We start from the raw sequence: 27404 nt of genomic DNA on the forward strand, positions 1-27404 counted from the left end.
ACTGTTGTAAATATGTAAAGAGAACTGCAAACCAAGTCCATCCAGCTTTGTTGTAATCTGTTAGTGGTTCTCAGAGACTCAAAAAGGAAACCTTCCTATCACTATAACTAGATGCTTTCCCCAGTTTGTTAAATGTTCAATTATTTCCATTCTTGATTAAGATAACAACAACAACAACATATTTAATTTATATTCTGCCTGACTCCTGGCTAGTATGGACAGGTAAAGATTATAGGAATTCAGCATGGGACCTTATGCTTACAGCAGGCATGTCACCATATCGGGCCAGTTTTGCCATTGCCGGCAATGGGGTGGGCGCGGCTTCCATGTGACGCATCCGGCCCGTGGGCCGGCAGTTTGACACCCCTGGCTTACAGTATAAACATACATTATGATCTAAAAGAAAATGTATATACTGTATATTGAAGTGTCTAAAATGACTTTGTGTGGAGAAGCTTTTTTAAAAAAATCGTCTAATTATTTTTCCCAGCATCTGGTATTCCAGAATATACTCAACCTAAGAATAATATATGTATAAATTTAAATAAATTTAAATTTATTTCATCCCTTTACTATATGCTTTTGTATGTAATGCCATGGTATTAATTTTATTAGATGATTCTAGTCTTAATATTAGGGGGCAAAAATTTCTGACCACAATCTTCTTAAAATGTTTACTTTTGTAGGATACAATGTTTAATTTTGTTTGTTTAATTCTTTTCTTAGTTACCTTTAGTCTAAGGAAAAAAATCCCCAAACTTTGCTTTCCTTCCTCATTCAGTATAGGAGTTATTTCAGCTCCTCAATGCTTTTTTTTTGTATCTTCACCAACCATTTTTTCTGCTGTGATTGTTTAAATTTTGTAAATTTGTATTAATGGGGAGATCACATCAGGTGAGGTCACAAGACCATCACAAGACTTATTGACCACATGAAGCCCTTATAAACAGAGGAACATTGACACTGACATCCTTTAAACTCCGCTGAAGATTTTATCTAGGCTAGTAACAAAACATTTGGAAACCAACCCACAAGCTTGGAGAAGGACCCCTCCACCCTTATCAAGAATCTTTCTCTCTCTCTCTCTCTCTCTCTCTCTCTCTCTCTCTCTCTCTGTGTGTGTGTGTGTGTGTGTGTGTGTGTGTGTTTCTAAAATTGGAAAGAAGACTGTGCTGATCATAAACACCCCCCAGATTACGGGAATATGTCACATGTGTTTCCGTCCCCAATTTCTTTATTGAGTTTAACACTTTTTAAAGGAGAGGAAAATATTCTCATTGTTTTAACATCTTATCCATTGTTGTCGTTGTGATTTTTCAGCTATCCCCATTTCACACTATAAAAGCTACACTTGGGGCTAAATAAGAAATGCAATCCACCAAATGTTTATTTAAATCTGCTTACTTAATCTTGCAATTTATCAGAGAACCTGAAATGCTCTTTATTTGTAACCAATATTCAGTGTTCATTTGTAGATTCTATGTAATCAACCTTTTTTTTAACAAAAACGGAAAATAATCCTGATTTGGTTTCTATTTTGTGTGTAAGTATACCTTCAAGAAGTTAATTACAGTGACTGATGCAAATCAAGAGCAAAATAAATAGTTCTTGGTTAATTGGAGTTTTTTATGATCTGAATCTTTCATTTCAGGTTAAATAGCCATGTAAACAATAACATGATCATTAACTATAGGTTAATTATTGTAGGCATGTGTATGGAGTTCAGATTTCACTGGAAATATATGCAATTGTTTGAGTTTGCGCTGCAGATTGCTGTAAGATCTTTAAGCTAAACTTTATAGTTTAGCTCAAAACAATAAAAATAAAAAAGATAATTCAGGAAAGGCAAAACATGGCAACAAATACTTTAAATGAAACTGGATTTGTCCTTGTATTTTTTTTATTAGTATATAATTTCACTGCTCCCAGTTTATTCTCATTCAAGATCACTGATATTAAATCATAAAAGCATTTACAGCATGGGATCATAATATTTTAAGGTACACCTCTTCCTATATGTTTCTACCCAATTCTTAAATAATTTATCAGAAGATCTATTTTGGGTAACCTTCTGTACTGAGCTATTGTGATCCTGGGAGAAGGCTTTCTTGGTGTCCTTTACTTCCCCAGACCTGGATTGCCTTTTTAGTGGAAGGTGCTTAGAGACTTTTAAATACTTAATATATAATGTGACAATGTACTATAAGGAAGCCTTTGAATTCATTTTCCTACTATCATACTATTCTTTTCAAGTAGTAAAGAAACAGGTTCCTGCAAACCTAGCAGACAACTTTGTCTCTCAAAAAGTAGAGAAGGGAACTAGGGGATAAACCATTTTGGATCTAATTCTCACTAACAGAGATGAAATGATAGAAGGTTTTGAAGCCATAGGAACACTGGGAGGAAGTGATCATGCAGTATTGGAATTCAACATTATGGAAGCACAAGCAATAGAACACAGTCAAATTAGAGTCTTGGACTTCAAGAGAGCTAATTTCAATAAACTTAGAGAGGGCTTGGGAAGGATTCCATGGATGAGAATCTTCAAGGGGAAAACAACTCAAGAAGCTTGAAAAATTTTGAAAAATGAGATAATAAAAGCCCACTCTAGCAGAAACCAGCATGGCTGCATAAAGAACTCTCTGACAAATTGAAAGATAAAAAGGACAAGTATAGAAAGTGGAAAGAGGGTCACATAACTAAGTCAGAATATCAACAAATAGCCGGAGCCTCCAAAGATGAAGTGAGGAAAGCCAAGGCTCAAAATGAACTAAGGCTTGCGACCAAAGTCAAAAATAACAAAAAAAGCTTCTTTCAACATGTAAAAAACAAGAAAAAAGTGAAGGAAATGATAGGTCCATTAGTGGGTGAAAGTGGCAAGAAGGTGACAAGCAACAGGGAGAAGGCAGAACTATTTAACTCGTTTTTTGCATCTGTCTTTACACAAAGGGAAAAAACAGACCAACCTATCAAAAATAGTGCCATAAAAAACAAAATAGAAACACAAGTTAAGATAGGCAAGAAAATGATAAGTGAGCACCTGTCCAGCCTAGACAAGTTCAAATTGCCAGGACCAGATGGATTACACCCCAAGATTCTCAAGGAACTGACAGATGTGATATCAGAACCACTGAACTATATTTTTCAAAGATCCTGCAGCACAGGGGAACTATCAGAGGACTGCAAAAGAGCTGATGTAGTTCCCATCTACAAAAAAGGGGAAAAAAATGGACCCAGGAAATTACAGACCTATTAGCCTGACCTCAATACCTGGGAAGATCCTGGAAAAGATAGTCAAACAACGAATCAGCGAACATCTAGAGGCAAACAAAGTCATTACTAAAAGCCAACATGGGTTTGTCAAGAATAGATCATGCCAGACAAATCTTATTGCATTCTTTGACCAAGTGACAAAATTAGTGGATCAGAGGAATCTGTGGACATAATTTACTTGGACTTCAGTAAGGCATTTGATAAAGTAGATCACAAACTACTACTTGACAAGATAGAAAAATGTGGGGTAGACACACCACCACCAGATGGATCCGTAGCTGGCTGACTGGCTGTACTCAGCATGTGGTCCTCAATGGAACTGCATCTACATGGAGGGAAGTGTGTAGTGGAGTGCCCCAGGGCTTTGTTCTGGGCCCAGTGTTCTTCAACATCTTCATCAACGATTTGGAGAGGGGATAGATGGGGAACTCATGAAATTTGCAGACGACACCAAGCGGGCAGGAATAGCCAACACTCCAGAAGACAGGCTTAAGATACAGAAGGATCTGGATAGATTTGAACACTGGGTGCTATCTAACAAAATGAAATTCAATGGTGAAAAAGGCAAGGTTCTACATTTAGGCAAGAAAAACCAAATGCACAGATATAGTTTAGGGGGTACCTTGCTCAATAGTAGTAACTGTGACAGGGACCTCGGAGTCCTAGTGGACAATCATCTAAATATCAGCCAGCAGTGTGCTGCAGCTGCCAAAAAGGCCAACACAGTGCTAGGCTGCATTAACAGGGATAGAATCAAGATCACGTGAAATGTTAATACCACTTTACAATGCCTTGGTAAGGCCACACTTGGAATACTGCATCCAGTTTTGCTCACCGTGATGTAAAAAAGATGTTGAGACTCTAGAAAGAGTACAGAGAAGAGCAACAAAAATGATTAGGGGACTGGAGGCTAAAGCATATAAGGAACGGCTGCTGGAATTGGGTATGTCTAGTTTAATGAAGAGAAGGACGAGGGGGGACATGATAGCAGTGTTCCAATATCTCAGGGGCTGCCACAAAGAAGAGGATGTCAAGCTATTTTCCAAGGCACTTGAAGGCAGGACAAGAAGCAACAGGTGGAAACTAAAAAAGGAGAGAAGCAACCTAGAACTAAGGAGAAACTTCCTGACAGTTAGAATAATTAACCAGTGGAACAACCTGCCTCCAGAAGCGGTGAATGCTCAACATTGGAGGTTTTTAAGAAAAGACTGGACAGCCATTTGTCCGAAATGGTATAGGGTTTCCTGCCTGAGCAAGGGTTGGACTAGATGATCTCCAAGGTACCTTCCAACTTTACTGTTGTTGTTGTTGTTATTATTATTATTATTAAACAAGCAAATGATCCTTATATGTACAATGTCCGTATACCATTTCATACTTTGTCTTTTGTTCTTTAAGCTTCTCATGGTAGTATTTTTCAGAGTCTTATCCAGTACCCAGCAACATTATTGGTCTTACGTTTCCTCTGAATCTTTGCCTTTGTTCATAGATTTATTTTATGATTTGATACTCTCATATCTGTACAGCCATGTTACCTCATTGTCCTTCTTTTGTACTGAACACTTTCTGATGTAGTTAATCCCCATCCAGCCATCTTCCATTCATTTTTAACCTTGTCTCTTATTTTACCAATACACTTCTTCAACAAACTATTCCCAGAGCACTTGACTTACTTTTATGTTTCTTGCTCTTCTTTGCAAATAGTTCACTCTACTTTTTGCTGTCAAATAGGACTATCTTACTATTTAGTGTATTACTTTTCAAATTCATGCTCCTTTTTGCATCCTACAATGTAATATTCACTGCAAATCACTCAAATGTTCAGTCAACATGGCATACAAACTCACATTACCAACCAACACTTATCTAACATCACTCTTTATACATTTACCCATAAATACATTAAACAGCCAGGGGGACGTTGCATTGTTTTATTTTACTCTCTGCTCAATGTTGAACTGTTCACTAAGCATTCAATTCATTCTCATGCTTGTCTTTTATCATAAACTAATTCTCCAGCAGTCAGAAATCAACTTTGAACCCCCATACTGATACAAAACTGCCTCTGAGTCACATGTATTATCATACACTTTGAAAATTACATACTTTGTGAATATTATAAAAAAATCTGAACCAATTAATACCAGAAAAACAAAGAGCTAAGATTATTTCATATGCATCACAAGTAGAGGGTTCTGAACATTGTAACCCAGCTAGGAATAGTGATAGAACAGAGTTGGTAAAAAAAAAAAAGCATAATCAAAAGTAAACCTTCCACTTATGCATGTGTCACCAAAGGAAATAGCTCTGGCAAAGCAATATATAGTAAATACTGTTAATGATCATGAAGGGAGTTATACAAATAGGCATACTCCCAACAGCCAGTAATTCACAGACTACCACCAAATCCTTTACCAAATGAGATTGATGAGCCAATAAAAATAAATTGTGCAGCAATTTATAAGAGTACTGCAGAGGTGAAGTGCACAGAATAAGGAAACCAGAATTAGAACTGAACTCGTGACCCTTCAGGGAAACCTAGGATGCGACATCTTATTTATTTATTTATTAAATGTATATGCCAATTATCTCACTAATAAGGGAACTCTAGCATGCAGGTTTACACCAAATATCCCTGGGGTTAAAAACAGTTCTGTTTATGAAAATTCTCAAGGAGAACAAGTGAAATGGCTAGAGGATGATCCAAACACTTCAAAAGAAGAAATGATCACAGGCCAGCACTTAATGCCAGACTTCAATACGACCACTTTGGAAGAGAAGTAGCTATCTGAAAACCAAATCCAAACTTAAGTTAATCAACACATTTGACAAAAATCTGACATGAAGACAACTAAAGTTAAATGTGTATTCTACACTTTAAATCAACAATTGTAATTTTATGTGATTTTAGTGACCTTCCATAAGGTTCAGAACAAAATCTAGTTTGTACAATTCCTGCCCAGATTGAAGTCACACTGTACTTCCCAAGTTTGCTCATTGTAATATCATTTTTTTTAACATTTGATTTTGATGTTTCAGTTAACAACTACTCAATGTGATTCTTTAAAAATAACATAGAAAGATTGTAAAATGGTTGTGAAGTCAAGCTTATGTTTGGAGATTTCAGTTTATTTTCTGTATAGTTTTCTTGGCAATAAGGTAGAAAAAATTGTTTGGCATTGCCTTCTTCTATGATGTTTTTCTGACTTTCCACTCTAGCACACAGCCCTAGCAATTTCTGGTGATATCCCATCAAAATACATGGGCAGACTTAGCATAGCCTTTTAGCCTAGAGAGGGTTGAATAGGTTCTGTGATTTGTTCTGACCTAAAATACATCATAAAATGATGTTTTAAATATTTTCTTTCTTTACCTGTAGATAGATTAAATATTCCTGTTCCAAAAGATTAGCTATATTTGGTTTTTCTTCAATAAACTGAGGTTGGATTCTTTTCTACTTCAATTGGTTATGACTTAAATATAACAAGATGTCAAGCTTGAGTTACGTTAATAGATAATAGTAATGGTATTTATGGTGATGTATGTCTCTGTTGTTGTTTTTACATATATTTCCATTTGTATATATGAATTATATACATGTATAAATTAAGTATATTGTTCCTGTGTCAGTAAGACACATTGGTTCTGTGATATAGAGATGGAGCATATAACTTCTCTCTGTGTGTAGAATGGATATTCTAAATTAATCTGGCCTTTGACGAAAGAAAAGAAAGTAGTGAATATTTAAACAGAAGATGCAAAATTTCCGGAAGAAATTAGTGTTCATTTTCTTTGATCTAGCACTGATCTAAATGCAAGGTTCACTTAATCGTAAGAAGTATGTTAATCACTAAACACACTGGAGTATTATTATAGGCTTCAAAGCTCTACTTACATCCTATTTTTATTTCTTATTGTGAATAACTTGTACAGTGTTTGAAAGATATTGAATGGATACACGGGACATTCTTTATTTTCCCCTTATCCAATTTTACTTTACAACAAAAACATCATCAGCCTTAGTCATAAAGGAGTATCTTCATTAAGGAATGGCCAAGATTCCTTTAAACTGGGATAAGCTTACTTTTGAGCTTATGGCACTATTACTAATAACTGGAGGTAGTGATAGTGTCGTTTCCAGATAAATATTTTCAATCAGGGCAAGTTCTCAATATGTTACTCATGCTTAGAACATAGAACCTGATAATATCATATAGTAAAAATATTGATATCAAAGAACGGGAATCTTCTTATTTGCATTTTTATATTCATATTTAAATTAATCTCCATTACCTGCAAAAACTGCCATTCACCATTATAAGACATCAATACTATCTGATTTTGTATAAATGATATAAGAGATAATATCATCTGATAGCCACAGTTCAAAATAAAAAAAAAACTCTACTAAGGAGAAGATGGGTTGAATTGGATTAGATACCTCCCCTCAATGAAAATTTCATTGAGATCTCTTAAATAAGACAAGTAGAAGAACATTATTAAAAATACTGTAAAGTTCTAAACTACTTAAACATCTAAAGGCATTTGAAAACTTTATACCCAAGCTTAGTTAATTCTGTCATGCACCAAGGTGCTAAAAGATTGAGCAATGATGAATGTTAATCCACTTTTATAAAATCAAAGGGTTCATTTTTTTATTGTAAAGAAATTATTTGAATAAAACTTGAATAGTTTTTAGGTCAAATTAAACCCTGCGTTAAAATTCTCTAATATCTTCCTTGTATTAGCATTTCAAAACTCAATTTAAATACCCATAGAGCTCTTTTTAATAAACTTTATAAAATTCAGATAATTTCCTTCAACTTTCTTGATTGAAGAAAGGCAGTAGGCAAAGATATATAAAAAGATGCACAGCTATGAGCAAAACCTGAAATCAATTATATAAAAAATAACATAACACATGGAACGAAATTAATCAAAAGAAAAAAATTGTACTATATGATTCTCTAGTCTTCTACCTGCAGGCAAGGAACATAAAATGAAAAAAAAAAAAACCTGCACAACATTCTTCTTCAGATAAGGAAAAAATTAATAAAAATGTTTCCTTCCTACAGATCCCCTGATGCAACTAAATGTTAAAAGTGAGCAGCTGCAGGAAAAAAACTTGTTCATTTAAAATACTTTCCACTTTCTTTGGCCAAAGAAAAATAGCTTTTGTCTTCTGGATTAACTCAATTACATCAGATGTCTATGAATCTGTAGTTTCAAAAACAGTGCCATACCCTACTTATCCTTGTCAAACTGCTGTAAAGTGACTTGAAATTATTTGCTTTTATACAAGACACAGAGTTTGAGAAGAGAGGGAAGATGGATGAATGGGTATAGATAGATAGATAGATAGATAGATAGATAGATAGATAGATAGATAGATACATAGAGATAGATAGATAGATAGATAGATAGATAGATGATAGATTGATTTGACTTGCTTTTAACATGAAACCATTCTAAAACTTCTATTCAAATCTTCATTAAAAGGTCTAAATTATATTTAAGCAGTAGTGGAATGAGACTTTTATGTATTTATTTAATTGAACTTGTATGTTGCCTCAATTAGGATTAAAGGAAAACATGAAAAACAAAAGATAAAACTCACAAAGATGATGATGTTGATGTGAAAAAGAAGAACACATCAGAGAGGAACACAACAAAGACTCCAGTATGTAGGTAAAAAAGAAGTCTAATATTTAGGAACAGGTCATAACTACTGTATGTATCCCAGATTCTGTTGGAAGAGCCAGGTTGAAAAGCATGACAGTTTAAAATCCACATAACTAGGGGAATGATGTTCTGTAGGGCAGGTGCAATCAGTTAGAATTTTTATGATATATCATTGATTAAAAAAGAGAAGTTAAATCTGAGGATAATCCTAGTTGAAAACTAAAGTAGGTCTATATTATCAATATCTATATACAGTAGCTCTATAGCATAAATTGTCTAGATCCAATCACTTAAAATTAGAATGTTTAAGCTATTAGTCTTTTACTGACCCATAGTTTCATTCAGATAGCTTCCACCTTTTATTGTTTAATATTTCAAAATATATCAAGTTTGCATTTTTGTAGGACAGTTAAGGTAATATAATAGTATATGAATAGATAAGAAAATTCAATTTATCAGAACTCGATTTAGAGACTAAGATGAATTATTTTTTTTAATTTAAATTATTTTTTTAATTCATCTGTTGACATTTCAAATACTGTTCTGATGGTATATATTTTTAGGGATACTGTTAATTAAAAACTGTCAAAAATTCCCCAAAGAGAGGGGTGGGCCAACTGAAATTATCAAGAATATTCAAATTGTTATATTAAAAGTATACTTTTCTCTTAAGTTCATAATTTAATAATTTATTTTTTAAATACAGTATTATAATTTTTATGTAGATTCATTTTTATTTACTGTATTGTAGCTCCTGTATCTGATACTGCTTTAAATTTTTGGTAAGCTACTTACAAAGTACTGTCATGTGATGTAAGAGAATGGTGGCATACCCAGTTAATCTAGATAAATGTTAAAAAGACGGGGCTAAATTCTCTTAGATTAAAAATATATACAGATTTCCTTCAATTTATGCTAGGGTTATGTTCCCGCAAAACTTCACATAACATAATTTCACATAACATGAGATAGTGAATTGGTGGGAAAAAATGGGATTGTGGGGTATAGTGGCAAATTTTGTAACCCAAATTGATATACAGATGTGCTCATAAAACTCATTTTAGAGCTTTATTAAACAATACTTTGTTTATATATGTTTATTGCTTGACTCATGTCCTATGTACTGTACATTAAAAGTTTTTTCTCCATTTTTTCTATGGCTGGAAAAAAAATAATTCACTAAAAGAGTTTTGGTAGGAAAAGACTCTATTGACCTACTTGAAGGTTACGAGAATCTGGCTGTTTACTCATTAGTGGAGCTCAAATTTCCTGTTGGTGTAAAGTTGTTTTGAATTCAGGTTCTTTAATTCATTTTATCTCTTGAAGGATATGTATTAAAATGATTCAGAAAAGGTGTTTTGAATGCATTGGAATGTTAATGCAAGTCTCTGTAAAGAAGCCAGATTTTTTCTGGGTGAGCTTTTAAAACAACTTTTTTTTTTTTTTTTAAAGGTTCCTAAGAGTTAGCTTTATCTGTTTTTTGGGCATTCTTGGAAGTCTGAGAAGAGAAACTGTGAATCTGGATATGTAGACAATATTCTGTTTCATCATAAACCAGCCTTATCAAGTGGAAATTGTGGGCATAAGTGCTCGTGGAAGTTTTATTTGTTGGTCATTCTATGTTACTTTGAAATCATGGAAAGTAATACTTCTAATGTTGTTTTTGACTCCAGGTCCCTTCTTTTGGTTGTAGGAAAAAGAGTTAAGATCCATTTATAATGTGTCCTTTAAAATAGTGTTATTGTTGGCTCTTATAACATCTATAGTTTTATATTTTATTATTTTCTTATTTTGATCTGTTATATACTTTCTTGAAATTCTCGTAGAGATAAAATAAAAATAATGTTTTTTAATAAGCAGTATAAATACATGAGCTGTTGTGAACAATAAGACATTCAACAAAGTTTTGTAACTGTGATTCAGTGTTTTTAAAAACTGGTTATCTGCCTATCTGTTTATTTTTAATTTGGATACCTTAGCTATAGCAGCCTGATTAAAAACTTAGAATATACTAGTCTAGCATAGCTCAAATGTAACAAACAGTTATAAACAGTTAACTATGTTGTGCTAGTTCTTTAATGTATTTATTGAGTGGACATTATTTGTGATGTAATATGAGTCATAGCTTTACTGCTTGGAGTTAGATAACACAAATCTAAATTTATATTTTTAATAAAATGATTTTTATTATTTATTGGTAAATAATAATGTTATCAATAATTTAATATATAATTATATATAATATTATTTAGACTATAATACTATTTAATGAAATTTTAGTAAACATAATTTTAATGATATTAACATACTAATTTCAAAATATAGTTTAACATAACTTTTATAAATATTCCTTTTTGCCTCTGAACTTAAATGAATGACATCCAGATAATTCTAAAAATGTAGATTGTAACTTTGGTTAGACTTAATAGCAGCTATGGCAGACTTCCATATTGTTGCTGAGGAAATTACATGGACATGTAGGGACTGAGTTGACATAAATAAAATTATCCTTTTTTACATGTTGTCTTCATTAACTTTAAAATACTGGAATTTATATTAATCGGGAAGGAGGCAAACAGGATCAAATTACAAAAAATATTTGGACTATAATCTCCATAATCTCTCCAATTTATGTTCCTAATAATGACTATATCCAGAGTTAAGTAGATAAATAATTTCTTGAACAACAGAACTTGTCTTCTAACTTTAATATTTTGTTTATTTAAATGACTAGTATAAAACATCATAATTCTTTGCAACATTATTTTTATCACCTCATCAAAACTGTCCAACCCTGACAGTAGACTTAGCTGTCAAGTTTGTTTGTTTTAATGTATTTAGAGTAGTTGGATATGAGATAGGTGGCAGATAAATTTTCTCAATAAATAAATAAATAGTATCTCTTTTTGTTGCATGTGGACGAATAAATTTAGATCAATTGTCAAACCGATTTAATAATAATAATAATAAAGTTGGAAAAGACCTTGGAGGTCATCTAGTCCAACCCCCTGCTCAGGCAGGAAACCCTATACCATTTCGGACAAACGGCTGTCCGGTCTCTTCTTAAAAACTTCCAGTGTTGGAGCATTCACTGCTTCTGGGGCCAGGTTGTTCCATTGTTAATTGTTCTAACTGTCAGGAAGTTTCTCCTTAGTTCTAGGTTGCTTCTCTCCTTGATTAGTTTCCATCCATTGCTTCTTGTCCTGCCTTCAGGCGCTTTGGAAAATAGCTTGACTCCCTCTTCTTTGTGGCAGCCCCCCCTGAGATATTGGAACACTGCTATCATGTTCCTCCTTGTCCTTCTCTTCGTTAAACTAGATATACCCAATTCCAGCAACTATTCCTTATATGTTTTAGTCTCCAGTCCCCTAATCATCTTTGTTGCTCTTCTCTGTACTCTTTCTAGAGTCTCAACATCTTTTTACATCATTGTGACCAAAACTGGATGCAGTATTCCAAGTGTGGCCTTACCAAGGCATTGTAAAGTGGTATTAATACTTCACGTGATTTTGATTCTATCCCTCTGTTAATGCAGCCCAGCACTGTGTTGGCTTTTTTGGCAGCTGCAGCACACTGCTGGCTCATATTTAAGTGATTGTCCACTAAGACTCCGAAATCCCTCTCACAGTTATTACTATTGAGCAAGGCACCCCCTATACTTTACCTGTACATTTGGTTTTTCTTGCCTAAATGTAGAACCTTACTTTTTTCACCATTGAATTTCATTTTTTAGATAGCGCCTAGTGTTCAAGTCTATCCAGATCCTCCTGTATCTTAAGCCTGTCTTCTGGAGTGTTGGCTATTCCTGCCAGCTTGGTGTCGTCTGCAAATTTGATGAGTTCCCCATCTATCCCCTCGTCCAAATCGTTGATGAAGATGTTGAAGAACACTGGGTCCAGAACAGAGCCCTGGGGCATCCCACTACACATTTCCCTCTATGTAGATGCGGTTCCATTGAGGGCCACACACTGAGTATCGCCGGTCAGCCAGCTACGAATGCATCTGGTGGTTTTGCTGTCTAACCCATATTTTTCTATCTTATCGAGTAGTAGGTTGTAATCTACTTTATCAAATGCCTTACTGGTTTATATTGTATCATTAATGGGATCCAGCTGATTTTCAGTCATTCCTGATCATTTCCTTTTAGGACTTTCCTAGTTTGGAGATCCTTAAACTCAGAATAAGTAGAAAGGGAAAAATGTGTTTCTGGGAAGAGATATAATGTATAAGATCTACTTATAGGACACTACTTCTAGTGTTCCTTGGGCCCAAGTACAGGTAGTTGCATTCAGAGTAATGTTGTTACTCTGGTCTGCTTTGGTGCCACAGCATACATAAAACTGCCATGAAATTTCTAGTAATATAAGAATTCTTTCTCTGTCTCCAGTGACTTCCAACAAATATGCCATTAGTAACACATTTGTACATTTTCTAGCAGTTCAATTATTTAATTTCTTTGCGTTTCCTACAGGGAATAAATTTGCCTTTGGGAGTACATGAAGTTTAATCATAATTTTATATAGATTCTGTATATCTGTTCTGTTACTGTTCAAATCTCACATCATAAAGCTTTAAATTATTTCAGAAAAATTTGTTGAACATGAATTCAGAATTTGTTTTTAGCTTCGGTGCTTGTATCCTCCTCTTAAAAACGATCCAGCAGCTATAGGATTTTATTAAACTCGATTAATCTTGTAACTAAACAGAGTCAGCACTTGGATAGGAATCACCTGGAACTGCCATAGGTGAAGGCTATACTATAAAATAATAATAATAATAATAATAACAACAACAACAACAAAACAACAATAATAATGTCTCTGAATAAGACAATGGCAAGGTAATACAGGCAAATAAATTCATGAATAGAAAAGGCCAGTGGCTGAATTTCACTCAAGGACATACTGTACTTTCCGGCGTATAAGACGACTTTCACAAGCTTTAAAATTGGCACCGAAGTCGGGGGTCGTCTTATACGCCGAGTCGTCTTATACACCAGAAATAATGGTAGTTTCTGGCATATAAGACGACTTTCTAGGCATGTGACTCGGCGCCGAAGACGGGGGTTATCTTATACGCCGGGTCGCCTTATACGCCGGAATATATGGTATTTAAGGAAATTTTCTCCAACTTTTGTTGTTACCTATACTCTTTTCTGGTTGATCACCTGTTTCTACATACAAACTCCCAAATAAAATCTTTTAGATGTAGCTTTTGCTGCTATATTGGTACAATGTTCTTGTTTTTTTAAAGGCCCCCTTGAAGATTCTGTTGAGGATGAAGAGGAAGAGTGCCTATCTGAAGAAAATGACATTATCTCCAAAGAAGACTTTCCCCTGGAGGGAAACTTTTCTGCAGAATTTGAGTCTGGAAATCTGAACTGTGAAGATGTGGAATACTTTTGTAATAAAGGTAATCAGTATTATGCAGTTCTTGATTCAGGCATCATGTAAATTGATTTGTTTTCTTTGGGACTGTCTTATAAAATGATTCCTTGGACATTATAGGGCATATCTCTTTCTGGGAGATCAATATGTAGTAACTTTTTCCATAGCCAGCTTTATTGACTACACACCAACTTTTCTGCCTACTGAGGTAATCTGTGAGGTCAGCATGAGAAACTACAGGCTATAATGCTACTCTTGTTTGATGCTAGATTGATTGATTGGTTGATTATGTGTCATCAAATCATTTTCAGTTCCTAACAAACTGGTGTTTCAGATCCTCCAGCATTCTCTTCTTCTGTTTCTTTCCACTTTTCTCACCATTAGAGCCTTTTCCAGAAAGCTGCATATAATGTATTCAAAGTAGAATCATTTGAGCCTTGTCCTTTGTGTCTTAAGCAAGACCATTGGGCTGATTTTTAGATGACCCAATGGTTTCATTTCTTGGCTATCCATATTTTCAACAGTCTGATGCAACACCGAAGTTCACAGGAGTCAATATTGTCTCTATTCTCTTTCCTCAAAGTTCAATTTCACTCCCATGGTGTTTCACAGGGAATGCCAGGGTGTACATGATTCTGATCTTTGCGATACAGAGATATCACAACAACTGATATCATAGCATCTTTTCCATGGCCTTCATGCCTATACCAAGTGCTAATCTAGAGCATATTTATTCCTTTACTATTGATGGCTGAACCTAGAATGGAGAAGATCTCTATAAATTTAATGTCTTTCTCCTGGTCATTCTACATGTTATTCTTAATTTGCTCTTCTTTATATTTAATCTTAATCCCCTTTTTCACTTTTCTCCTTTTATTACAGAACTTTTAAATCCTTTTCAGTTTTAACTATCAGGGTAGTGTCATCAGCATAGCTCAGATTATTGATGCATCTTTCTCCAGTTTTAAAACTATGCTGATCATTTTCCAAAACAGCTTCCCTTAACATATATTCAGCATATTGGTTGAATAAAAAAGAGGAACATATACAGTCTTGTTTCACTCTTTTGCAACATTAAGCTAGTCTATTTTCTGATATTTTAAAAATGTATTTACTGCTATCTCACTGTTTGGGGTGACTCTAGTATTGTCCATACTAGTTCCTGACTTCATATACAACGAGGGATTCCCATTTTTCTGAGTATATGCCACAGTGTGACATGGTCAACATAATTGATATAATCTTTCTATTATCAATGAAGCACATTGTATATGCATATCCATATGTATGTATAAATGATGTAATCATTTATCAGTTTATTTTTTAACACAAATTTATAGGCCATCCAATTCCGAATAACTTCGTGGCTTACAATTTAAAAAATGCAAAAAACTAAGCGTAGAAAATATTGGCAGTCTGAAGACAAATGTAAAATATACATGCAAAAAAAAAAAAATCCAACAGGAATTCAATGTTCAATTGGCCCCAAAGGTCATGGTGCCTCACTATCATCCAAGCTCTACTGTTAGTCATTTGCAAAGTTCTCAGTACCGTACTTTCCGGCGTATAAGACAACTTTTGCAAGCTTTAAAATTGGTGCCGAAGTTGGGGGTCATCTTATACGCTGGAAATAATAGTAGTTTCCGGCGTATAAGATGACTTTCTAGGCATGCGACTCAGTGCCGAAGACAGGGGTTGTCTTATATGCCGAGTCGCCTTATATGCCGGAATATATGGTATATAAAACTGCATAAATTTACTGCTACTTTGTGTAGCATTATACCTAGGATGTTTAGCAGTTCATGTAATAACATCAGCCTGAACAGTTTCATTATTTATTTCTTAAAGAAATTGGTAAGATTCTTAATTTGCTTTGTGCCACTACCGGCCTCTTAGATTACTTTTTGGTTTGGCTTATAAAAGTCCCCAAAGCAAGCACTTATTTCAAAATTTCCTGAGATAATTAACATACTTTTTTGCCACAAGCACATTCCTTCTCACATAAAAGGTCACAAGTTTAAAGAATGACCTTTGGATGACTATAGACGAGTATTCAGGTGCAGGTCCAGGAACATTTACAATAAATGGATCATCAATTTTGGCATGGAGACAGCTTTGGTTGCCCTAATGGACTATCTGCACCAGGATAAAAACAAGGAAACAGAGTCATTGACTAAGATGGGCAGCCATACAAAGTGAACAAATAAATAAATAAAAACATTTCTGTTGATACTCTTGAGTCTCTTAGCCACTTTTTAATCATGGTGGGTTTTTTTTTTTTTTTAGCATGCTTGAAGGAGCTGAAAGTAGGAAACACTATTCTCTGGTAGTTTCTCTCTTAACTTCTTGGTGCTGTCAGGAGGTGCTATTAAAGATACTTGATACTTTGGGAATACACACACATACATACATACATGTACACAGCTCTTTCAAAGGCTCATAAGAATATTTGGTGCCAGGTGATATTTGTATGTTGACTGGTCCCTGCAAGTTTGGTGTTGGATGTTTTAAAAATTCAGGGTGTCTATGTGGTAAGGGTCTGGATATGAATTAACAATGCTGATTCTAGGAGTTAGGCTTCAGAATTTGAGTGTTTTAACTAAGGAGGTCAGCATTCATTTACACTGACCCCATTGTTACTTGGTTTAGCTTTTTTCTCTTTCCTGCCGCATTTATAGGGATCTTTTTGGTGCACCATCTTAATACTAACGAAATCCTTGACAAACTGGAAAAGTTCCTACTATTTCTCCCACTTTCTGACTTCATGTGACCATGTGTAAATATTTTCTGCTTTTGTATTTTGTTCTAACAAGCACCTTATTTGCTGTCTTTTTTCTTTTGGTGTTTGTATATTAAAGATAATCAGAAAGGTCAAGTTATTTTTTTAAAAAAGATGCTTTGAATCAGTAATGATTTTCTACCTCCTCAACAATATCTTTTGTATTTTTCTAATGCTAAGCAGCTAGAAGCAGAATCAAGACAAGGCAGTTATACTAGGAAAATCTTTACGGATAAATTTGCTCTTTTTTCTTAACAGGATTAAGAAGTCCCATCCTTTGCATGTCTTGGATTTAGTGATGAATTTTCCAGGGCGTGCTTAGTCCAAAGAGTTCAAAAGGGAAGGGAAAAAAGAAACCCTCCCAAAAAGCCAATATGACTTTGTTTTTTACCTTGCTGGAGGAACCGTTTGTGCAAATCGTCTATAAGCTTATTGACCTGCATCTTTGACTCCTTGTTTTCTCTGGATTTGACTGGAGTGTAGACACTGATAGAGCCGTGATAGAGATGATTGAACAGCCCCTAGCTTGACTTGGCATCAAGCCCCACAACCCCCTTAGGACTGACACAGGCTTCTTTTTTTTAATTTATTTGTTAATTCATCCCGGAGCCTTTATGTAGGTATTTTAAAGAAAATGAAGGAAACAATAATTCTTGGTAAACAAAGATAGTATATAATGTATGACAAGAGACATCTCTTAAAATAATGGGATAAAAAAGCAAAGTTACTGTTTATAATTTGTGAAAATGGTTTTAAAAAAACAGCACTATCAGATGCCTTATTTTATATACAAAAGTGAAGGAATTTTCTCTTAGATTCTCTTTCATCCAAGAATCTTCTAATTATATACTCAAGTATATGCACCCTGTGCATATATATGTGTATTCCTCTACAGCTTTTTTCTAAAGCTTGAGGTTGCTTTTTCAGAATGAGTAGTTGCTACAAAAGTAAAAAAATAATAAGAACGAATATTTTTCTGCAATTACAGTGTGGAATATGACTTGTTTTCTTTAAGATCAGATACTGCAGTCTGTTTTAAACGAACTTTTGAAATCTATAAAAATCTGCTTCTGGTTTTACCTTTCCCGGAAGCAAACAGGGATAGCTAAAATTAAAATATAAGCACACACAGTGACCTTTTTGATTACCACATTTGAGGTCAAAAAGTATTCCTTTTGTAGGTCAATTGAACTTAACTTTGAGGGAAATTTCTTGTAAAATAAATAAAAAAAATATTTGTTCTGGAATGTATTTGGTTTCCAGTTATGGCATATTGGTGTTAATGGAGTTCAGTAAAAATATGGAGAATATTTGATCCTATAGTTTGACACTGAATATTTGACCCTGTGCCCTAATAAACCCTATAATTTATTTGTTTCCAAATACTCAATTTTATGTAACTTGCATACTCAGGAAATTAAATATCCTTTAAAATGTTCTTTCAGATCTCCTTTTCAGTGCTACCTATATCACACAATAGCACATGTACAATTTCTGGTGAATTTTTAGGATCTTCTGTATTCTGGACTTCTTCAGAAAGATGCTGTATTGATCAGTCCACTTCTGTCAAGAGAAATAGTAATGACCTTGTTGGATTCCAAGCAACTTGTTAGCTTTCTCTTTCAGTTGTCATGATGTCATCTAAAATACAGTGATAATATGCCTTATCATTAAAACATTTCCTTGACTTTAGTTCAAGCAGACATATAGAATATATACAGAGATCATACTAAGAAATAAGGTAACCAACCGTCCTCCTTTAGGGAGGACAGTCCTCCTTTTATAAGTTCTGTCCTCCCTCAAAAAGTGTCCTCCTACATGTCCTCCTTTTCGATATTTGAAGACTAATCTGCAGGGCTTTTTTTTCTCATAGAACGCTCAGAACGGCGTTCCGGCAACTTTTTTGATGTTTTTTTTTCAACTTTTGCATGAGCTGTGCTACCCTCCCTATTGGTTTTCGAAAGCCAATAGGAATTGCTGCTGAGCACGCCAAAACACCCAGTCGGCAAACTTTGCACATGTAAGTTGTCTGCAGCGAAGGTGAATTGGCAGGAACTTTGCACCCCTCCCTGCTACACAACTACACCATCTCCTAGTTAGTCCCAAAGATACCTGGAGGAGACTGGAGCGGCAACGCCACAGTAACTTTCTCTTGATCTTCGGCCCTGCTAGGGCAATAATGGCTGTGGGCGCAGGGGCAGCGGGGCTGCTGCGGGCGGGGGTGTGAGGGGTGGTGGTGGCCGGCTGCCCCCCATGCTATGCGAGCCGCAGGGGCTGTGCAGGGTGGGCAGTGGTGCTGGCGGGGCGGCTGCAGGTGGGGTGTGTCGACGGCGGGCTGCCCCCCGGGGCCAGAGCTGGCGCAGCTGGTGCTTTGGGAGCCATGGGGCCCGCTCTACATGGTGGGGCAGCAGTGCTGGCGGGGCGGCTGGGGGCGGGGGGAGCGGCATGTAAGCATAATTACAATATAAAATGTTATTGTTACAAATGTTTTTTATTATTCATCTCTCATATTATAGTGTATTCTGTATTGTTGCAATGAATAAAATGTTTCTTTTATTTATGATATTTTTCTTCTATTTATTTGTGTCCTCCTTTTCATTGTAAAAAAGTTGGTAACCTTATAAGAAGGCATACAGAAATATGCACTGCTTGATAACCTTTTTGTCTGTAAGTAATTGTTCTCTAAAGAAAATGGTCACCTTGGTGTTTCCAGAAGAAAAACCTTTTGGTAAGTATGTTGTGTATGAATATTTCAGGAATGTCAATAACAGAAGATTCACCATGCTTTCCTGCAACTGTAGAATGGGAGTTTGCTTCAGTAGGGCAACAACTTTGTCAAAAGCCATAGTCTTACTAGGATCCTTATTAATGAAGACCCAGATAGTTCAGCAGTACGATACCTGCTTGCATGTTCAAGATCTCAAGTTCAGTTTCCATATTTTGTGTTTGATTGGAAATCTGACGAGTTGCCTGGTTGGAGAACCTATTGACAATTAATGTGGGCAGTGCTCTACCACCATCACATAATTGATTCTGATTTAACTGGATAATTCTTCAGCATCTTTGATTAAGACTGGTAACCATGAAAGAGGGTAAAGAAGACAGGCTTGCTATTGAAAATATCATTATATATCTTATTATAATTCATCTGAGATGTATTCCATTGTATGTGAGATGGTCCACAGAATTAACACGGAAATCCAGTTTAGCAAATCCAACAGAAACTTACTTTTGTAGTCTGTACAGAGGTCGTAACACTTCTGCACAGAAAGATAACACTATGAATGCTTAATTTAAGGATTCAGTTGTTATATTTCTTTTCTGGAATATACATTATGAATACATGCAAAGGATTAGTTATATTCTGGTACTTATGGTAGATGTAAAACTTCCAATTAACATAACTCAATTAATTGCTATTTTTGTGCTATGGAAATTATAAAACAATTCTATATTAATGTTAATGTTCATATACATTATTCCCTAATTTTGGCATAAGATTTTGAAGCATTTATATTATAATCTCAATTTTGAGTACTATTCCATGGGATATGATTGGTTTTTCTTTCTCTGTTTTGCGATTGGAAAACTATGCATTTCACATAAAAAGAAACATAGTACCTGTCACAAGCATTTTTTAAAATGTCACTTTGTAAGTAATAAGCACCTATTACTAAGTGATAGGCAGCAGTCAAGAGGAAAAAAGCATGAAAACATGGGGTAAAATGGACCTAAATTATTGCTGCAGAAAACCTGTGATTATCTCCCCCTTGATTCCTTTTTGACCATAACTGTTGAGACAAAGTTGGGTTTCAGAAAAGAAACATATAAATGAAAATTTTAAAAAAGATAGAATATAATATCATGCAGCTTTATTCTTCTATATATTCAGCACAGTTTTGGTCTCAAAAAGTATACGTTATATAATATTAAATATGATTTTGAAAGACAGTATGTGTATAAATGCAAATATTGAGAAGAAACTGGCTTAAAAGAACACATTTAAATATTGATTTAAATGCAGATTTTCATATTTTTAACTTACTGAATTTATGAATGAATGCAGGCAGAACTAACAGACTGAAAAAACCAACACATTAAATTTTAAAGTGCCACATTCAACTAATACATGTTGATTCAATTTTATTACCTCCAGATGAAATGCAGAAGTCCAGCAGCCTAAAATTGCATGAAAATGTGTTGGAGAAGTTCAGCAGACTAAAGTTGTATGCTCAGACTTCTCAAACTGGGAGGCTGGAATAATATTGGGCTCTAAATATCTGGGAATACTGTAATATACATTAATTGAACCTTTATCAAGCTGGTTACCTCCAGATGTGTTGGAGAAATCCAGCAGATTAAAGTTGAATGCTCAAAATTCTCAAACTGAGAAGCAGGGAAAATATTGGGGTCCAGGAAATGTGTCTGGGATTTGTATACTTCTCTTAGCATGCCATTATTTGATGCAGAGCTAGTTGATAACTGAATGCTTTATTGGATGACTTTGTAGGATAAATGGAAAAAGAATATGGTTGTCCATTAAATAAGGGTTGTAGGGTTTAAATAAAGTCAGTTCTTTCCTGGCATAATGTTGCTGAAGTTTAGTAACATTAGAGAGCTTTGTAAATTGTGCTTATTTTCTTATACCTTTGATAATTGAGACACAGAGCAAGGATGTGCAACCTCTGTCAGCCGTGCCTTAAAGTTAGAGCAGTGGTTCTCAACCTGTGGGTCGGGACCCCATTTGGGGTCAAACGACCATTTCATGGGGGTCGCCAAACAACACAGTCCGCCATTTTTTCCCCTTTTCTTTAGCTGTGCTACTCCCTTTTATTCTATTGGCTTTTGAAAGCCAATAGAATAGACTCTCTTGAATAGAGTCTAATTCTATTGGCTTTCAAAAGCCAATAGGAATTGTCCAGGCTGTCTCTGCCCTGCTGAGCCCGCCAAAAGTCCCATTCTGCAAACGGTGCTGCAAGTTGTCTGCAGCGAAGGTGAGCTGTCTGGAAGTTTCCACCCCTCCCTGCTGAGCAACTACTAAAAATGTAAGTAAAAGAGGGCCAGGGGTGGGAGGTGGGAGGCCGGCAGGGCAGGGAGGGTTGCTGGCCCGTGTGGGGCCCGGCGGGTGCCTTACCTCCCTTGGGCTGGGCTAGCTGGTGGGCCAGCCGGTGGTTGGCCTGTGCCGTCTCTGCCGCTTGCCAGCTATGCCTCAGCCGGCGCAGAGGGCAGCACCACGCATGCACGGCGCTCTCGGGCAGGAAAGTCCTTGACTTACGACCGGTTGAGTAGTCCTCGACTTACGACCAGTTGGGGGTCACGGCATTAAAAAGGTTGAGAACCACTGAGCTAGAGCATTCTGTTGACATTAATTTTCTCCTGCTGTAATTATGATTGCATGTGAACAGCTCTCCAGTAGCATTTCACCTCTATTGAAGCAAGGTATCTTATTTGGAGACTTACATCCTTCCATACAGTATACATCTGGGATAAAACTGCTATATGAAATGCAGAGATTCAGTTCAAACAAGTAACGCAACTATGTAAAGAATGAAGTGTGGATTTTTTTTTGTGAGCTTTTTATTTCTACTTTAAAAAAACCTTTTTGCCTACTCTAGGTAGAGATGGTAGCAAAAGAACAAAAATTGTTTACCTATAGCTATTTCCTATAGTGTTTCTTACATGTTTGCCTTTATATTTTGCTTATATTTTGACTGACTGATGTAAAAAAGAAAGGCAAGGCCTGGCAGGAATGTTCTGTCTGTTTTTATATTTTTGAAACTCCTTGTAATTTTGTGCAGTTTATACAAATATTAGACATGCAACCAGCAGCAAAAACAAGGCCTGTCTCTGGACTCCAAAATGTAATGTTCTATTTATGGAATGTAGTATCATTTAAGGTCAACAGTTTGGAATAAAGCATTAATATCTGGAAGACAATGACAGTCAAAGAATTAGGAGCTTGATGAAAAGTATGTTTACAACTTTTTGAAAGTTAACAAAGATATTAAGGTCCTCAGCTAAGCAGGCAGGCAGTGTCGAGAAAACTTTACTTCAGATTGACTCACAATTTATTGATGGATTTATTGATGGACTGACCAGTCAGATTTATAAGGGTACTCATCTATCACATGAAACTCTGGGTGGAAAACATACAATATTAAACTTAAAATAAAATAACAAAATGAATCTTCAGTAACTCTGTATGAATTTTGGAAGCAAAGTTTTCATTCAGATTTTGATTTTGGTACAGCTGGCATTTTAGTTTTATATGTGTGCTTTCAATAAAAAACACACCTGAATGTTGTCCAAATTTTCTACATTTCCCTGTCTTTTAGGCAGCTTTCCGTTTGTACCGGGAAGTCCTTACTGAAAGCTATCTTGTCTGATGATAAAACCATGAGTGTATGTTGCTCTCACATTTTTCATCTCTTTTATGACCTTATCTTTCACAAGCAGCTTCTGTGAAGGTATCCTAACTATAGAAAGCACCTGGAAAACATATATGATATCTATGCTGTGATAAGCAGTTGTGAACAAGAAACTAGATCTGTCAGTTCTGAACTGTTCATTGTTAAAAAAATACTTTGTAGATATAGGTGATTGCAAAGTACATTATAGGGGAACCAACAGCTGCTGTGATGCTCAGTCAAGAAAAAAAACCTCAGTAGTTCTCTTGCATAAGAAGAACACACACATGCACACACACTCATACACAAAGTATAAAGCATCTGAGATACATAAATTGAATAATGCAATGTGGAAAATACTGGAACTTTTGTTCCTTTTTTGTATTGTATTTTCAACCCATTGATTTAAAAAAGAAAAAAGGAAAATAAAAAATACATATAAAAATGAAAAAATAACGTACATAAACAAGGTATTTATAAGCATTGTAGATTTGGGTTACATTTTTCAATTCTGTATTTCATTAACTACTTTAAATATCTTAAATCATTCTTAAAAGTACCAGTCTTTAAAATCCAAATAATATATAAATATAAAAATCAGTAGATAGCATACTATAAAGCAAGATTCAGAATTATATAATTTTTGTCTGAGCTATGGAAATTTTATGTTAAGGGACACCCAAATTTCAAATATGATAAAATCTATATTTACAATGGTAATCCAGAATTTCCAAATCACTTTAGATTTTGTGTCAGATCTACTTTTAAGATACAAGATTAAATAAGACATTGAAGCATACTTCTGGGGCTTAGTAGCTATTCTTCTACTAATGGCTACTTAGAAGGAATTACATGTAGTCCTTGACTTATAACTACAATTGGTTGTGGAAAATTCATCATTAAGCAATGCGGTTATTAAGGGAAGCATCCCATGACTATACTTGATGGCCTTTTTCTGGCATTGTCCTTAATAAAATCATCACAGTTGTTAAGTGACTGTGATTTGCAACCTTCCCCTACCCTCTCCCCCACTGTCTTTGTTGGAGGTTTCTGGGAAGATCGCAAATGGTGATCATGCAACCTCAGTATGCTACAGCTGTCATAAATGCAAGACAGTTGCCTCCAAGGATGCTGCAATGATTGTAAGTGCAAGGAATTATTGTAAGTTATTTTGATCAGTGCTATTGTAACTTCAGATGGTTGCTAAATGAATGGTTATAAATCATGGACTATTTGTAAGCATATTTTCCCAAAAGGAGTATTTGTTGCAACCATTACCATATACAGACCTAATACAATATACCAGTGGTGGCGAACCTATGGCACAGATGCCAGAGGCGGCACTTGGAGACCTCTCTGTGGGTACACGTGCTGTTGCCCCAGCCTTGCCTCCACTCGTGACACCCTCATCACCAGCAGCCCTCCTAGAGAAGGGTGGCCCCTGAGCGTGGCCCATGCGGAGAAGTGCAGTCAAGGACATGGCAGCCAGGCAGTGTAGACAAGACTTTGCTCTCATGCCACATCGCGCACATGACTGCTGCGGGCCGTGGGCAGAGGGCGTGGCTGCCATGGCTCTGCTGGGTGATCTGCAGTGGGCCCTGGAGACGGTGAGTGGCCCTGTGGGCAGGCGGGGTGGGGGTGGGGCACGGGCAGGGCAGGGGGTGGGGCAGGGGCGGGGCCAGTTTTGGGGCACTTGGTCTCTAAAAGGTTCGCCATCACTGCAATATGCTTTGGAGGAATGTGAGATTTGGGAATATTTAATTGAAAAATAGCAGACCAGAAAGGAAATTCAACTTTTAAAATTTATTTCATTCAGTTATAAATCATTTGGGGAAATTGTTGCTTTTTATTGTGCAACACTGTTATCAAATATGGAAACTTAATGCAAACTATTTGTTGCATTTCCAATAATGTTTAGAAAATTAATTGTTCATTTTAGTGATTGTTAGGCATGGATCTAGTTCATCATTAACCTTTCTAAACCATATTCTCTCAGTCTTAGAAAGAAGGCAATGGCAAATCACCTCTTGAAAATCTTGCCAAGAAAACTACAGGGATTTAGACACAAACATTCACCCACACGGACAAAAGCAAGCTTCTCAGGTTTTTTCTAAGCATAGTATTTAGCGTGAATTGAATATTCTTCCATTTCCATTGTTGTATATCAGTTATTGTATCTAAGTTCTGCATCCATTTAATTAAACAGCCTTTAGAATTTTCAGTTTCCAAGTTATATTTCACAAACAAATTTGTAAATAAAGCTCAGTAAATCCTTGGTATAAGATTTTTAAATTTAGTCAAATCTCTGTATTTCCCTCCTTGTTTTAGCAGTTCCTTTAAAATGGTGTTTTTCAAACTTGGCACCTTTAAGATATATGGATCTTCAACTCCCAGAATTCCCTATCAGTGCCCACATATCTTGCTCACATATCTTAAAAGTTCCAAGTTTGATAAATACTGCTTTAAGGCCATACTGCTTGTCTGAAGATACTGAAACCATTCTGGTGGTTCAAATCATTCCTAAAAAAAGCTCAAAGGGTTTTATCTTTGTCTTATTAATAAACAAATCTTGCAGTCTGTAAGGTTTGTTACCTGTCCACTGAGCAAATTTCTTTGTGCTTTGCTTTTCAAGCAAATAAATATTCAATAACGAGGAAAGATGTGATAAGCCTAGATGGATTCTTTTCCTGTATTTATCTGAAACTTTTAACTTCAATGGTAGACATATTTGATTCCTGGAAATATGTGTCAGGACCCACTCTGACAGCATTGTGCTTTCTGAGCTGTCTGCATTTCCCAACAGACCTAAATATTTATTCATTTATTTATTAAAACATTTCTAGAGGTGGTAGTTCCTTGGTCAAGAAATGTACAGTCTCATTAGAATCATGTTACTTTCCAGAAGTGAAATCAGATTTCAAAATCAGGTATGGAAACTCCCCCAGAGCTGGAAAAAAAGTTTTCTGAACCTCAGGAATCATTTAAACAAACTAACAAATGAATCATTTACTGTGCATCTAGTAAGAAAATTGAAACCAAAATATAACAACTTATCAAGAAGTTTTGATTTCTATTTTAGAGTCTCCATTTTCTTCTCTTGAAATAAAAGAAGTCCATATTAATGGTACACATTTCTTTGGCAAATTGATAGGTGATGAAGAGGGCAGCCAAGAAGCAGCAGATTCTGATGGGGACGCACGTTCGGATAAACCAGGACCGCTTGCGCTTGAGACAGAAGACTGGGATGGACCAGGTAAGGGAGTATCTAAGGAAAAGAACAGCTTATATACGAAAACTCAGTGCTATAGCAGTTTACCCGTTGAACCGCATATGCAGCTGAGTCACTGGTTAAAAGTGGATTCTAAAGCTAAGAAGTAATGTTTGAAAAGATATGGCAGAAGTACCATATTTTCCGGCATATAAGACGACTCGGCGTATAAGACGATGCCCGACTTCGGAGAAGATTTGCATGGTTAGAAAGTCGTCTTATATGCTGGAAAATACGGTATTTTCCGGCATATAAGACGACTCAGCGTATAAGACGACCCCCAACTTCGGAGAAGATTTGCATGGTTTAGAAAGTCGTCTTATACGCCGGAAAATACGGTATATCTTTTATATAGAAGCGACACGGAAATTAATAGTTGATTTTAACTAGACAGATTATGATATTCTTTAGATAGGTATTTTTTTCAAATGCAAATATCTATATACTACTAAAAGCAAGTATTTACATAATACTAAAACTTTTGTGTCTGTTTTATTGTTTGTAACCTTCAGTTGGGGCATCATTCTTGATTCAGTATCCTTCAAATGGGAAAACTTTGGGAACTTAGTCTCTCATGGGGTGAAATTTGGCATAATTGTGGTAACTTC

At 35.5% G+C, this 27404-nt stretch overlaps 1 protein-coding gene across 1 annotated transcript in view; it reads left to right on the forward strand.

Moving 5' to 3' along the window:
- The window catches only part of ZFPM2 (zinc finger protein, FOG family member 2), a 342462-nt gene that overhangs the window by 55001 nt on the left and 260057 nt on the right, over positions 1 to 27404 (forward strand). Inside the window, exons 2-3 of the mRNA XM_039328889.1 lie at positions 14209 to 14367; positions 26680 to 26781. Coding sequence (XP_039184823.1) covers positions 14209 to 14367; positions 26680 to 26781 — 261 coding nt within the window. The remainder of the gene's footprint in view (positions 1 to 14208; positions 14368 to 26679; positions 26782 to 27404) is intronic.

The sequence above is a fragment of the Crotalus tigris genome, unplaced genomic scaffold (genome assembly GCF_016545835.1).
Source record: "Crotalus tigris isolate CLP2741 ecotype Arizona unplaced genomic scaffold, ASM1654583v1 scf7180000024384.25900115:4084858, whole genome shotgun sequence".
Classification (NCBI taxonomy): domain Eukaryota; kingdom Metazoa; phylum Chordata; class Lepidosauria; order Squamata; family Viperidae; genus Crotalus; species Crotalus tigris.